The sequence below is a fragment of the Neodiprion pinetum genome, chromosome 3, assembly GCF_021155775.2.
Source record: "Neodiprion pinetum isolate iyNeoPine1 chromosome 3, iyNeoPine1.2, whole genome shotgun sequence".
Classification (NCBI taxonomy): Eukaryota; Metazoa; Arthropoda; class Insecta; order Hymenoptera; family Diprionidae; genus Neodiprion; species Neodiprion pinetum.
The window spans coordinates 19,301,839-19,316,933 of NC_060234.1; the positions used below are offsets into that span (position 1 = coordinate 19,301,839).

A 15,095-nucleotide genomic window follows, 5' to 3' on the forward strand; every position below is an offset into this window, starting at 1 on the left:
GTATAAATATAATTATAAAAGCGTCACAAACATTTTAAAAATTCTAGCCATAGATGGACTTCAGAATCAAATATTGAATATTATCTTGAAACCGGACAGCTGGACTTTAAGGCTATGATAGTGTTTTCTTTTGGTCGTGAGAAAGCTAAAATATTTAGCGTGCCTGGTTAACGACTATAGAACCTACCTTACGATTAGAATCGAAAAATTAAGTGTGTAAAACCTGGAAAATACCCGGAATCTTTTATTACGGATTTGTTTTGCATATTATAACTTCAAAATTCATTCCAAACTGGAACTTTTTTCCCGTGGACTTTCGCCACTCTTTAACCTATTGTTTATTCTGCAAAGGCTGAAACGTGCGTTCCGCATCATTCTTCTTATACCAGGGGTTGTTCTGTGAAATTCGTTGCTCACGATCAACTCGAGCAGATAGAAAACGGAAGCTACAGTTAGTACTGTTATACATATTCAAAATGCAGTTTCGGATGTCTACCTGCTGGCATTGAGTGGCGAGTTTTACAGAAACCTCCGGGTATAATTCTCATAAAGGCTGAATCCACATGACAACGGTGCACTGCGCAGAGTTTTCAATATTAAGTCATCGAATACATAATATAAAAGCGATTCAATCTGTCAACCGCGGAGTTTGTACTATCACTGCATCGATGACCTACATGTCTTCACTGGAAATAATTATTATAGATCAATTTGTGACAATCTATGGTGACACTCTTTATGGCCACTGCTATTTACTACCAATCACATACATCTAGTACACAAACAATGTCGTGACGCCAATCAACGAAATTTTTGACCCGTAAATTAAATCCTGAACAAGTTGAAGTCAATCGAAGATAGTCGGTAATTTTCTTGAAATAGGAGTTAGTGGTGTCTTGAAGCAGTAGTGAGTATTTAATTTAAGGTTCGGATTTATGACACTCCTGCTGTAAGTGAGCGGGGATCAAAAGTCTTTTGTTTTCACTCCAACGTCATAAATGACCTGGTCTAATAATATTAATAACGGACCCGCCATTCCACAAAACAATCTGTTAGATTACATTTTACTCATAGAAGTTGTCGAAACTACCTTCCCTACTTCTATGAGCTACAATTTTTGTTAAGAATGTGGAATCTGAAAATGGCTTGTCACACGTATGAAATATAAAATCATTATTACTTAAAACTTACAGATGAGTTTTTGTGAAGTTAAACTACATGAAAAAATTTCAGTAGCATCACAGTTACATGATGTAGGGCAGTGTCGCAATACGTGATTCAAATAACTTCAACAACACGATACAGAACAAAGTGAGGTAGAATGATTGTGAATAAGTCATGGAAAATAGTCGTAAAGAATGTAGCATGAAATCACAATAACCCGATTCCTTTTAGACTGGCCGAGAACTCAACTGACCCTAGAGGCTCAGGAATGCTATAATTTTATAGATCGATTGAGACTTCGTGGCTGTCTCGCATTACGGAGAACAAAACACGAGCGAAGTGTCGCTGCATCATTCTGGTAATAACGAATCTTAAACCGATCTGGTGATTACGTCCAACCGAAAGTTAACGGGCCAGTAGAAATAATGATAGACCAAGCTAAAGTTGTGCTAATAAATGATCGTCCAATTATTTCTATAATTAGCGCAATCGTAAAGTGGAGTGCCAATTGTATTTGTCGTCGCGAAAACGGTCACTTCAGAAGAATAAATTCTCTTCAACTTCGAAACACATTTCGGCATTCACATAATCATTTTATAGCAGCATCCAACATTTGCATGAGTGTGGGCGCGTCTATGCAGAAGTAGTACATTACGATACGAGTGCGCAAAGCAGATGATTTCCGCAGAAGCGGAATTTGACAAAAAAGCTAGTGTAGGTACAGCTACGCAGCATACGAGTATCGTATACGATTTTTCCTATTATGTTTCGCAAAGCTTGACCCATATAATTATTATAAAAGCTTGTGATGTATAAAGTGTCGGCATAAAGGCGCAGGGAAGGGGCGGTTTGGGGAGACAAAACCCCCCCGACCACAAAAAAGTAAATTAAAAAACTAATATAAATTTATTAAACTAAAAAAAATTTCACTTTTACATGTTATATATTTATACAGAATCGATTTAGTTGGATGACGGTCAGAGATGAAATGATGCACTATTAGCAATCAATTATGTTTTTACACGACGTTACGGCAGGCCCCACCTACCATCTTCAGGTTTCTTTAATGTGAAATAAATAACAGATTTAACATGAGAACTATATGGTGTTTACAATTTTACTAATGTACAAAAAATACTACTGTTTAATCTTATTATTGAACTAATGTGAAAAAATTAAATTATTTAAAACTTCATATATCGACGATCCTTAGCACTTATGATGTTTGTTACATGGTGTTCTAGAAGGAAGTGACTACCCATATGCCTATACTGACCAGCCTATTATCTTAATGTTAATTATAACAACAATGTTTGAAAGTCGTACATCTATTTACGCATTTGTTGGTATGTTGGCAAATTGTTTTCGTAACAGTCAATACATTTCCTCTTGACGGTTTAATAGAGGTGATTTAAATTTTGAATGTCAATTCTTTTGTTGACAGTGTTGTTTTTAGAGATATGTATCATTTCTTTTATGATCCTCTTATGCCAGTTAGTTTCTTTGTCTACAATCTTTACATTTTCAAAATTCAAACCCGTGCCCTTCGACCAATGAGTGATGGGCCAACGCCAATCCATCTAGATCCCGCGTTTTTACATCATACTTATGATTTGCTATCCGTTTTTTTAGATGCTGCGATGATTGGCTACATAGTGTATATTTTAAAAGTATATTTATTTATATATATATAATTTGTATAATATATACATATATATATATATATGTATATATTATAAAAATTGATAGCTAATCATAAGTATGATGTAAAAACGCGGGTAAAAAAGCGAGGATAGCAAGAAGCAGGGTCACCTGCTCGCACGAGTTATGTATACTATTTTTTGACACAGTTTGTGGTAAGTTCGCGATAAGATCTGATAAAACTGGTATTGGTACACAAAGAAAAGCTAATATGACCTTTTGTAATCGATGTTAGTAATCTGAGCATCACGTTCGCTCCTTAGCACCCTGTTTGTTGACATCGATTATAATCTGGTAAATACACAGTGCGCAGGAGTATGTTATTAAAATTCTAGAGATCACTGTAAAGGTAACATTCACTTACCGCACGTTCCGCAGGCACGGTAAAACGAATTTACCGCACGCTGTGTCAAAAAATATAATAACATAGGTACGCCTCGATAACGCGCGTATATTCATAGGTATACATTCCCGCACGCTCCTCTCAGCGTATGCGAAAGTGGCATTTTACGAACGCAAATTCGATTTCGCGCACGATAATAGGAAAATATTGTATTCTGAATTCCAGGAAAACGACTTTATCGATTTGGATGAAATTTCGGTGTAAGATTGATTGTGAGTATCGGGTGGATCTGATCCGTAAATGAGGAAGTTAGCTAGATAAATAGCCTTTCGGCGTAAGGTCATGCGAGCGTGTTCCTCTCCGCATGCACGGTGACACAAAAACGGAACATCCCCCACCTCAGAATGCTCGCCGCACACTGGGCAGTCTCGTGTACCGGCTCACGTGTCCGCTGGCTAGTTTTTTTCTCTCAGCGTAAACAAGATTGTCATTGGTCGAAAATTGCTTATACAGTGGAAGGCCATGCGAGCGAGTGCCCCTTCTCACGCACGATCGCATACGCAAATGCGGCTTCCCCCACCTCAACGCGCCCATAGCACCCTGAGCCGTACTCCCCCCCCCTTCCAAACTATTTCGTATAATTTTCCTCTCTTCGAGCCCTATGGCAGGGCCATACTATATCTAGCGCCCACAGCACGTGCATCAAGAAACTTCTGTTATTTAAAATGTCAAACGAGGAAGTTGATAAAAATCCAGAAAGAAAGAAGCGTGAAAGGTTCAATGTACTGGAAAAGTGTAACATTTTACATGAACTGGAGAAAAGCGGTGCGGCGGTGATATCTAAAAAGTACAGTATTCCAAGGAGAACTTTAAGAAGATGGGTAGCACAGAAAAAAAAATTGATAGAACAAGACCGTACTTATAAATTAACCTCGAAAGATAAAAGGGTCAATGGTGCTGTTATGTATGACCTTGAAGAGGCCTTATATATTTGGTTTGACAGAAATGTCAAAGCAGGTGCATTTTTGCCAAGTCCCTTGATCACTGGTACGTATGTATGTTGTTGCATTTCATTATTTGTTATTCTTTCTATAACACGTTATGTTTCTTGTTTTCTATTTGAATCACATCGTAAAAATATTTTCAAACCACTTGCGCTATATAAAAGGAGAATAAAAATTGTTGCGACCAAATTTTCTTGTCATTTGACACGTTGTCTTCAGCTAATTAAATTATTTAATATACTTTATTGATTTACTATAACTTATTTATTATCAAATTATTCATGAAAGAATGGATAAATTAGTAGGTCCATTAATTTCAGCAAAAGCCAGAGAATTGCACTCAGAATTTGGCATGATGAAAAACTTTGTTGCTAGTGAGCGTTGGTTCTACAGATGGAAGAAAAAATATAATATCCAACAATACATTAGGTGTATTGAAACGATGTTGGCTGATGTTCCTTCTGCAAATACTTTTAAGATTGATTTTCAAAACATTATGGACAAAGAAGAATTGCTCCCATGTCAAATATTTGACGCAGATGAAACTGATCTAAATTTTAAACAGATGCCAAAAAGAACCTTGGTTGAAGAATCATCGAGTGCACCAAGTGGTTTCAAGGTCAACAAAGATCGAGTGACAATAATGTTATGCAGTAATGCAGATGGATCACTTAAGATGCCTTTGATCATTATTGGAAAGTCAGCAGAATCCGGGGCAATAAATAAACAAATCAAGAGTAACAACCTTCCAGTTTATTATGCTAGTCAGAAAAGGGCTTGGATGAATGCTGAAATATTCACAAAGTGGTTCAAAGATGACTTTGTGAAAAGAGTGAAACAATTTTTGACGGAAAAAGAACTCCCAGTAAAGGCAAAACTGTTACTTGATAATGCATCTTGCCATCTACTAACAAATGAACTCATTGACGGTGATATCAGAGTAATGTACCTACCAGCAAATATAACATCAACAGTGCAGCCTATGAATCAGGGTATTATAGAAACTTTCAAGAAGTACTACAGATCACTCTTTCTAATCGCTATCCTCTACGCACAAAAAAATGGTATAGATATTGTTTCTTTTCTGAAATCGGTTGACATCGAGATAGTGATTGACTGGGTTTCCCATGCTTGGAATAATGTAAAAGATGATACGATATTCAAATGCTGGAAACAAATTCTACCTGATCGTTTTTATACTATAAATAGGAATTCTATCTCTATTTCAAATGAAGCAATAACTGATGAACAGATATTAAGAACTGTTAGACAGATCAATGATTATGCGCTTGCTGATAACGAAGCTATTCAAAAGTGGATTACACATGATTCACGATCACATGATGTGTCTATTCCAACAAACGCTGAGTTGGTGAATATGATGTCTGTCGACAATGATGCTGAAGGTAACCTTTTCGTATTGCATGAATTCAATAAGATAAGAATGATATCTCTTCATTGAATGTGATGATTACTTGTCAAAATAATTTTCAGAACCGAATGTGATAGTGGAATTGAATGAGAATGTTCATCCGAATGATGCAGTAGCTGCAGCAAACACTTTGCTCTCATTTTTTGAAAAGAATCCTGCCCTTCCTGAATCAATTATTTGGAGCATAAAGGAAGCGAGATTAGCTGCGATGAAAATTTATATTTCTAAGTAATATTTTATTGTCTAGTAATCGATAGTTCCCTGATGAGCAATGAATGTAAAAAAATATCATTTTGACAATAAGAGACAAGATCAATATATTTTTTTACGAGAGTTATTCATCAGTACCAAATGTAAATATTTAAAATACATATGTACGTATAATCATGCTATGAAAAAAAAAATAAGTAAATAATACATTACTAATTGCAGAAAAAGTAATAAAAAAACTTTTTAACATCTTACACAGACAATTTTTAAAAGTACATATAAATGTATAAAATATTCCCTTCCCAAGCTCAAGAATGAAATTACAAATCACGGGCACGAATGAAATTTCCCCAACTTGTGTCCTGTGGCAGTGCCATATATCTAGCGTTCACTGTAGTTAGATACAGTTTATTCAAAAACGTTCTACTTTATTATTCAATTCGTTTGATTTTGATGTGTATTTGTTTCTCCTCCATATCATGCACTATTTCAAAACTCCATTTTTTTGTACAACCTGCTCCGGTCTCTCCAATTCGGGAATCCAACGAACGAAACTAAGTCATTGAGGACTAGGGCTGCAATCATCCGAGGCAGCCTGTTTTAAAAAAACTACGCTTATCTAGATAATTTTAACAACCTGGTTCATACTTGACTAAAAATTCAAATGTTCAAAATTCACGTCTGCAGCACCTGACTCATAGACCTTTGTGTTGTAGGAGAAAGTGGCGAACGCGGTTATCCGGGATCAGACGGATTTCCTGGAGAGTTGGGAAAAGATGGTATCCCAGGCCTTCCAGGACCCAAAGGCGAATTAGGATTTCCTGGACCACCGGGTGCTCAAGGTTCTCCAGGACTTCCAGGCACAGATGGAACCCCAGGAATTCCGGGATCAAAGGGTAAACCTGGAGAAGGTCATTTATTATATGCCTTTGTTATAACGCTGACACTGTTCCCTTTACTGAGCCGCTTAAGATTTTTCTCATGTAAAATACTGATAAAGATAACCTTTCACCAGATATTATTTTTTACTTTCAGGACTTTCCGGTAACCCGGGAATTGTAGGGCCTGAAGGACCTGCAGGTTCTCCGGGTGAAGACGGACTACCAGGGGTTAAAGGAGAAAGTGGAGCACCAGGCTTACCCGGTATCCCAGGTCCTGTTGGACCGCCCGGAATTGACGGAACTCCTGGTTCCGACGGACTGCAGGTATTCCCTACACATGTGTTTATTACATGAAATTAAAGACTAACCAAGGAAGTTCATCTGCACATTCCCAACTTGGATTTGGCTCACACATTTTTATAATACAAATTGAAGTCACATCAGATGATTCACCAAGCCATTTATGTGCAAAATAAGATTTTCAAAAGTTACAGATTACAATCTCATAACCATTGTAAATATATTTAAGAGGAATTCCATGCGGTTTTCCCCTGCCTGGGACGGTCACCAATCCCAATTTTGTTGTGACTTTAGTACAATTTAGTACAGTTACAGGGTAGGTGACTGTAATCACGTCGAGTGGTTATATCGATAATCGCACCAAGCCGTGATGGTATGACGGCCTGTTTTAGGTTCGTAACACGTCGACTATGCACACGGACAAGTGATAAGGGGAGATGAAAGCAACTGATATTAAGAGAGTTCAATGATTGATTATGTAATTGATTTCTGAAAGATCTGAAAAGTACAATAAAAAGATGTGAAGCAGAAATCGTTCGTAGGAGGGAAAAGGCAAGAGTTCAGTTTGGTTTCACGATGACAGATGAATTTATATGCTTGCCGAATGAAAGATATCTTGACAGAGAGTATATGGGAGAAAGGATGTATATGAGTTGCAATTTACAAAGTGCCTTGTGCAGTATAGGGAGCAATCTGCTGACTCACAACCGGGAACTGAGTTAGATAAGTGAGGATAAGAAGAGGATGCCAAGTGTAAGGTAGCTGTAAGAATGTGAGAACAGGTTTGAAAAGCATAAAGACTGAAGAAAGTAACAAATATAACTACTCGTATTTTTCTACCTAGTCCTATCACTCACCGTTTCAAAGTTAGTTGCCATTATAACTTCAAATTTTCGGAACACTTCAAAAAATCTTAAACAATTATAGAAAATTTCCAGCAAAATCAGAAAAATTTCAAGTCATTTCCAAAAGTTTCACAGTTAGTTTGCTGTCCTAGATTTATCTGGACACTCAAAAAAGTCTGAAGAAATTACAGTAAACTCTATGAAAAATTGCAAGAACTTTGAAAAACGTGGAATAATAAATTGAGTCGTAATAATGATAAATTTTGCATAACTTGCAAACCAACCAAGATCTACTTTCTGCAAAGTCTTAAAATTTTCATGATTTTACGTCTGGAATTTCCTGTCATGTTTTCGTACATGGTCGAGTAACCCGAAAATTCGAAGTTGAACAGCTTCCAACTTCCAAACTGTGACGAATATCGAGGAACAAAAAACAAAACGGTTAGTTGTGTTTGAGAGTACTACTGCCCATGTACACTGAGCTAACAACAAAATCAAGAACAGTGACCTTCCTGGACTAAGTAAGTGAAACAGCATGGAATTCTCCACAAGTAGTATCTCAAGGTAGAACATCCTTTTGCGATTGCAAATTTATGGTCTCTGATACCATCATTCAAACATATCGTGACTTTTCATGGATAGTAAACGGTAGAGATACCAACCCAATACTTGCGTAGGCTAGTGAGATTGCGTAAGTCAATCATGAGGCAGAGCAAGGGATACAGAATGTCTCAACATACCGGGGCTGATATCTTTATCGTTTACTATCCACGAAAAATTACAGTACATATAATTGTTGGGGACTAGGGACCTTTACATAAGCCTAGTTGTGGTAAGTGTGAGACTTGGAAGGTAGGCAGATGTGCGGTCTTGTTAGAACTGTTAGAAGCGATGCTCATTATTATATTGCTTTCATAAATGTAACTGACTTAATAAATACTTATTCTAAATTATTAATTATGTGTTATCGCTAATATACAATAATAATTATATTTCAGGGCATATCCGGATTGCCAGGTGAACCGGGAAATCCTGGCCCTCAAGGTCCCACCGGGCCAATGGGAAAGTCAGGTTTTCCAGGGCCAACGGGAAAACCCGGCGAAAAAGGAGATACCGGACAACCCGGAGAACAAGGGCCCGTTGGACCCCGTGGGACACCAGGAAATTCAGTAAGTCACTCTTCTTGTACTGGTTAAAGTCCTGTTTTTTTTGTCTTGTCGAAGTGTATATTTGCAGGGCAGTCCAGGCGTACCAGGACAACAAGGGCCTCCTGGCTTGCCGGGACTCGAAGGAAGACAAGGACTTCCTGGTCCGCCGGGACCACCTGGACCCCCAGGTGACATGTTGAGTACGAATAGTGTCTTTCTTGATGGTGCTGGATCTCCGGGTGTGAGTGGACCACGAGGACACCCTGGCACTCCAGGAATGGTGAATACGTTGCATTATTTTCAAAGCTTTCGCTGTAAAACACAACGAAATCTTTTGCGATCAAAAAAAGTCTTGAACAGAAATGTTATTGAAATTATAATGTGAGAACTTGAATACGTAGGCGCACCGTGGCAGGCATCACATTTGTTTTAATGAAGAATAGATCTTTATTGGCTTTGACAAGGTCGTTATATTTGCGTATGTGTGCTATCGAAATTGGTTCGAACAAATAAAATAATGCCTTCAGTGTTCATAGACCGCGAAGGCATGGTAGAATAGCTAATAGTCAAGGCAGTAAAGTATATAAATCTTTATCTATTTTAATATTCGGGAGGGAGTGGGGCATCTACATACTTACGAAGTCGTTAGAAACGAGTTTAATTTTTTTAACGTTCTGAAAGAATCAGTGTCAAATGATCCCAAATGAATATTTTTTACCGGAATATTTTTTCGAAATATTTTTCTGCTCACATAAAAATATTCAGGCTGGTAAGTATTGGAACAATTTTAACAAACACGGTATTTTTTAAATGTATCTTTTATTTCAAAATATTGCAACCCTTTCTGCAATTTCTTAAATCTAAATGTAAATAATTGTCATCGCAATCATTTACGTATTTTCAAATATAACTAACTCTAGAACGGTAACAAAGGGTGAAAAAATACCCCACGCGAATTTAAATTTCTCACCGCAAGAGAATAGCTTACGTTTTTACTCAAGACACTTTGATTTTTGACCACTTTTTTAAAACTTATGCAACAAGTTTTTTAACCCAGGCAATTGCCTCCCCCCCCTTCCTCGTTGCCGGAGTAGGTAAAAAAAATTAACGTTACCGTTCCAGGGCTAATTTGGATTTTTTTTACAGATTTTTTCACGGCAAGGATTATTTCATGGAAATGCAACATGGGTGATTTCACATACCAGAGCATTTCCATGATGGCGAATGACGCGAACAACGCTTCATCCTAACCGCGTGCACCTCGCATGCAATCTTGGTTGTCTATCTGTCACGAAAGGTCGTTCGCATCGTTCGCCTATACGGAATTCTCCCAGCATGGCGTAAAGCTGCCTACGTTCATGCAATTCAGAATACATTATACCAAAATCCGATTGTTTTCCTAGTTTCCTAGAGTACATTTTACCCATAGACTTTTGGCTGCCCTCATCAATCATGGTGAACCATAAGACAATAGTGGAGCGTTAAAATGTGCCATGAACCGCATGAATGCAGGCGAATTTATCCCGTGTTAAATTTTCCCATGTTACAGTTTGTCCATTCGGTTTAGGTTGAATATTGTTGGAACATTGCATTTTACGATGTGAAGCTAGTACCTATAATTCCAAAACTGAATAGACAAACTATGCGTATATTACCACGAAATAACTTGATGTATATTTTTTGCACGTACAAAACAACTACATGAGATGATTACCGAGAATGAGTCCGTGATCATACTTTTTCAACTTGTAATTTTGTCAATATTCAGTCATAATTTTTCGATACTTGTAAAATAGATAAAAATAAAAAAATTTCACCAGAAATTTAGATTAACTCTTAAATCAACATAAAGTACTTTTTTTTATGTATTTTTTACTCCCCAAGAAGTTTTGTTTGACATAATTTTTGACGAAGTAATCAAGTTCCGAACAAAACGGTTCAACCCTTTTTTTTATAATGATTTCAGGGGTTGATTGCAAAATTATTATCACCATTCGATTGAGCGTCATCAAAGTACCCTTAGAACAAATTTCCGAATTCATACTTAAAAGTATTACCTTTCATGCTTATCTACTGGTTTACAGCCAGGTGAAAGAGGTGCCGCGGGCGATCGAGGACCGGAAGGACAAATGGGTCCTCCAGGGATGCCTGGGAAAGAGGGAGCTCCAGGACTCCCAGGGCCGCCAGGACAGAGAGGACAGTCGGGTATGCCCGGAATCCAAGGGACTCCCGGAAGAAGTTACAGTGACGCGGAAATTCGTGATATTTGTGCAACTGTACTGAGAGGTAAGATATTCAAACGCTACAATTTTGCTCATTTTTATTGAGGTATCGCATATGTTGAGAAAATGCAAGTTATAATATTAATTATACACTTCAGAAGCAACAGCGTGATGCAAAACCTGAATATTTATAATCAGAAATTTCTCAAAGAGAGACGTAATCTTGAAGATGAAAGTATTCTCGATTTTCTTCTTTTTTTTTTTACTGATAATCCGTGTATCGTTAATGTCGTTATGCCTAAAATTCACAGTCATATGTGAATCACCACATTGATTATAAGCATACATCAACAATCCTGTGCTAAAGGCGCTTATATGTGGAGAAAAAATATATATTTTTAAATATATTGCAAAGCTAAACCGGTTTAAAATCCTCTTCAAGTAAACTTTAGAAATACATATTCTGGCTTTTTACAAAACCCGTAAAATCAGTGGAATCTTGTTGCAATTTTTAAAGGATTGACAACATTTAAAATCCCGGTTATTATGCCCATCTGTGTAAATTTCTTATAGCTTCCTTATTGAAATTTTTGGGGAAACTATGGTAATATTTTTGAAAACTGTCTTATAAACTTTGAAAATTATTATCGCACGGTATTATTCGCGAAAATATATCGGTGAAGCTCAAAATGTGTAGCAAAATTTTGATTTTGAATGAATTTCCAGTAAAATTCAATATTTTTCGAAAAAATTTAGAAACTGTAAAATAAGCACAAAAAGCTTGTGCTGTTCAGAGAAACTCAATATTTTCATGATAATCGCCTCGCAGTTGATTTCTTACTACATTTTTCTCACAACAGCATAGGTATTTCTGAAAAATTCTGATAAAACCCGCTTGTGAAGCCTGCGCTCAATCTAAAACGTTATCTGCGGAATACAGAACACTTAATTAGGAATTGCATCGTTTGTGTACTTGGTACAATATGTAACTCAAGCACAGTTCTTTAGTTTCAGAATTTAGATATAACGAAAAACTTCAAGTTCTGAAATGAAATGTATTTCTATGAAGTACATTTATTTCACATTATACAAGTCAGCCCAGCTACACGTTGACAAATACATGTCGTTCGGACTTCTTCAAAGTATCCTAAAACATCCAGTGCAACAAAATTGTCAGAAGGACGTCTTAAATACGCCTTGAAAGGGTTTCAGACAGTTCGAATACGATTTCAAGGTTTTAAGGGACACATCTTGTCTGTTTCGTTTGGGATATTACAAAATTGTCAAATTTTCAGAACATTTCTTATTTTCAGATCATTCAGCTTACCCATACCAGCATACCGTTTACAAATTCATCAACTGCAACTTGTGTTGAACCAGTGATTACTTGCGTATTAATAACATTTTGCAGAAAAAAAGGAAACTTAAATATGACATGATAAACTAAATGAAGATGTCACACTTATTTGCATGAAATAAATAGAACAGATGAGCGAGCTGACATCACTGATGCAGGGTCCACCTGGACCACCTGGTCGTGGTCGGCCTGGTCGGATCGGGTCTCCTGGTCTGCAAGGCCGTCCAGGTACAACACAGTCTACAGTCGATCTGAGTGCCACAATACTGGGCGTTATTGCATTTGCATTTGCTACACGATAAATAATCTTAGTCTGTAATTGCTAGGTGGTGGTTGTACTGTTGTGGGTTTACGGGATATTGGGCGTCGTTATTTACATGTTTGTGCACATAGTATACCTATACCACAAAGATTGGCATGCAAGGAATGATCTCACAGGTTGTTATAAGTAAATAACTTAGTAATAGAAACGATACGTCTGCAAGCTTTAGGCAAGGTGTACAATAATTGCGCGTGTGGCACATAGTTCAACTTTTTTGCATCAAAGTCAAAGGCAAGCCAATTTACAGGGTGCATTAAAAACGACAGAACCCTTAAATATCTTGAATGGGAAAAGTTTCACGAAAAATCTCTCAAGAAAAAATGTTTAGAATTTCCAACAGGAATCAGATAGACGGATAAAATATTGGTTCCAGGCCCGTTTACCGGCGTAATAATATACGACCCTAATCGATGTTTTTTTGTTTGTAAATTACATTTTTACAGCATATTCTAATTTTCAGCTATTTCTTTCTTTTTTGTGTGTGTCTTTCATTTTGAGTTCAACCCAATGGAAGCCCAACAAGCCCAAAATGAACCCAATAAGGTATAAACCGATCTATTCCTTTAATCCTTCTTCAAACAACTTTTCAAATTCAGGATAATTTTCTACTTCCGAATATCTGTCTTTGATTTTGGTTCCAGACTCAATTTGAACTCTGTGATTTTGAAGTTAATTTTTGTAATAATAATTATCCGTTACATGTGGCTGATTAAGGACAAATATTTGCAAGCAGTAAATTCATCAGCTGGATTCAAACCCACTGCTGGGAAAAGGAGATTTTCATTGAAAGAAAAACTACTTTGGACCTTATACCTCCTCAATTGGGCCCGAACCCACAATTGAGGATATGCATACCCGTTACCGAAAAATTGTTTTGAATCTGAATCTGCTATTAAAATAAGGAGGTTTCCATTCAAGAAACAAGGTTTTACGGCTTGTTGAGCTAGTAAATAGTCCCGCGCCTAGTATCTAATTCAAGTCCCTTGTGTTCTCGTCGAAAATCCTAAATATTCGATCCCTCTAGTGAAGCTTTTCTTATTCGAGATATTTAAGGGTCCCATTGCGTTTCTTGCACTCTGTTCATCAATGCGGCTTTATTGTTGAAACAATTTGTGTGAAAACCGTATATTATATATAGGTATATCTATCCTGAAATCCCTTGAATTCACAATAGTTTATACCACTCGACGTGTGAATCCCGCGTTGCTTGCAGTACTAAGGATGGTCTTACAGAAGAACGTGATCTTTCACATTAACATAAATGATGAAGACGTTAACATTTTGAGTGTTGTTTAACGATGAAACCGAAAATGCATGTGTCGCAGAGAGGCTGAGCGAATTAACAGACGGGCTACGAGGGCCACCCGGAATGCCGGGTCTAAGCCGACAAGGCCGTCCCGGCCGAGCCGGAACCCAGGGCATCCCAGGTACCATAAACAACCAATTTAAAACTCCTTTCCACACTGAGAAAAATTTCATTTCGCGTAGTTACTATCTGATTTTTGTAGAACGGATGACGTTACTCGAACAGTTTGAATAATGTTCGAATTCCAACAGAATCCAACTATTTAGTGTTGTTATACAGTTATCAATACCACATTTTCTGGTTATTGCAATATTAAATTTGTTTGTTCAGTTTACTACTCTTTTCAGTCAAATAAGATCTCAATGAATTTATTTCTGCACCAACATCAAACTATTACAATAGTTACAATAAAATATAATATAAAAAACTGTAATCAGACAGAATAGTGATACTACGTTTTCTGATTACAGCTACAAAACAAATTTTCATCTTATACCCTGAACTATATTTTTCAGTTATGACAAAAAACAATGATAGTTAGAATTTAACTAGAACTTTCTCTCGGTGCAATTTATGCTGGTTTAATATCGCGCATTGCTTGTAATTAAGTCTTTTTGTGAAAAAATTTTATATGCGTATCGAGGTATAGAAACAAAAAATAATTAGATCATACCTATTTTGTTTCTTGTAATTAAATGAAAGTTGATGCAGATGAGGCATTTCATATCGATTCGATCTAGGTATGACTATCGACCTCTTTGATTCGGTCCACGATTTTTTATCTCGTTGTTTCAACTCTAAAAGGCGCCCAAATTTTTTGAAAGTTTTTTTTTAAATACAATTTGATTTACTCGTAATTT

General features: G+C 36.8%; 2 protein-coding genes across 12 annotated transcripts in view; both read left to right on the forward strand.

Moving 5' to 3' along the window:
* The window catches only part of LOC124213967 (collagen alpha-3(IX) chain), a 95,184-nt gene that overhangs the window by 76,828 nt on the left and 3,261 nt on the right, over nucleotides 1–15,095 (forward strand). For 9 of the 11 annotated variants that reach the window (XM_046615811.1, XM_046615813.1, XM_046615809.1 and 6 more), the window contains 6 exons: nucleotides 6,571–6,750; nucleotides 6,890–7,059; nucleotides 8,879–9,049; nucleotides 9,117–9,308; nucleotides 11,113–11,314; nucleotides 14,255–14,356. In XM_046615811.1, coding sequence (XP_046471767.1) covers nucleotides 6,571–6,750; nucleotides 6,890–7,059; nucleotides 8,879–9,049; nucleotides 9,117–9,308; nucleotides 11,113–11,314; nucleotides 14,255–14,356 — 1,017 coding nt within the window. The other 2 variants (XM_046615816.2, XM_046615810.2) reach the window with 2 other exon arrangements.
* Nucleotides 3,793–6,083, forward strand: LOC124213968 (jerky protein homolog-like). The gene is made up of 3 exons (XM_046615818.2): nucleotides 3,793–4,255; nucleotides 4,533–5,618; nucleotides 5,707–6,083. Exons 1-3 carry the CDS (start codon nucleotides 3,934–3,936, stop codon nucleotides 5,874–5,876), a joined length of 1,578 nt encoding a protein of 525 aa, XP_046471774.1. The 5' UTR covers nucleotides 3,793–3,933; the 3' UTR covers nucleotides 5,877–6,083.

What these genes read in the sequence shown, in the direction of transcription:
- LOC124213968 (XM_046615818.2), top strand. Translation starts at nt 3,934, where the DNA reads ATGTCAAACGAGGAAGTTGATAAAAATCCAGAAAGAAAGAAGCGTGAA. An exon ending in GCCAAGTCCCTTGATCACTG is followed by an intron (nt 4,256 to 4,532) that starts GTACGTATGTAT and finishes CATTAATTTCAG; the next exon opens with CAAAAGCCAGAGAATTGCAC. An exon ending in TGTCGACAATGATGCTGAAG is followed by an intron (nt 5,619 to 5,706) that starts GTAACCTTTTCG and finishes AATAATTTTCAG; the next exon opens with AACCGAATGTGATAGTGGAA.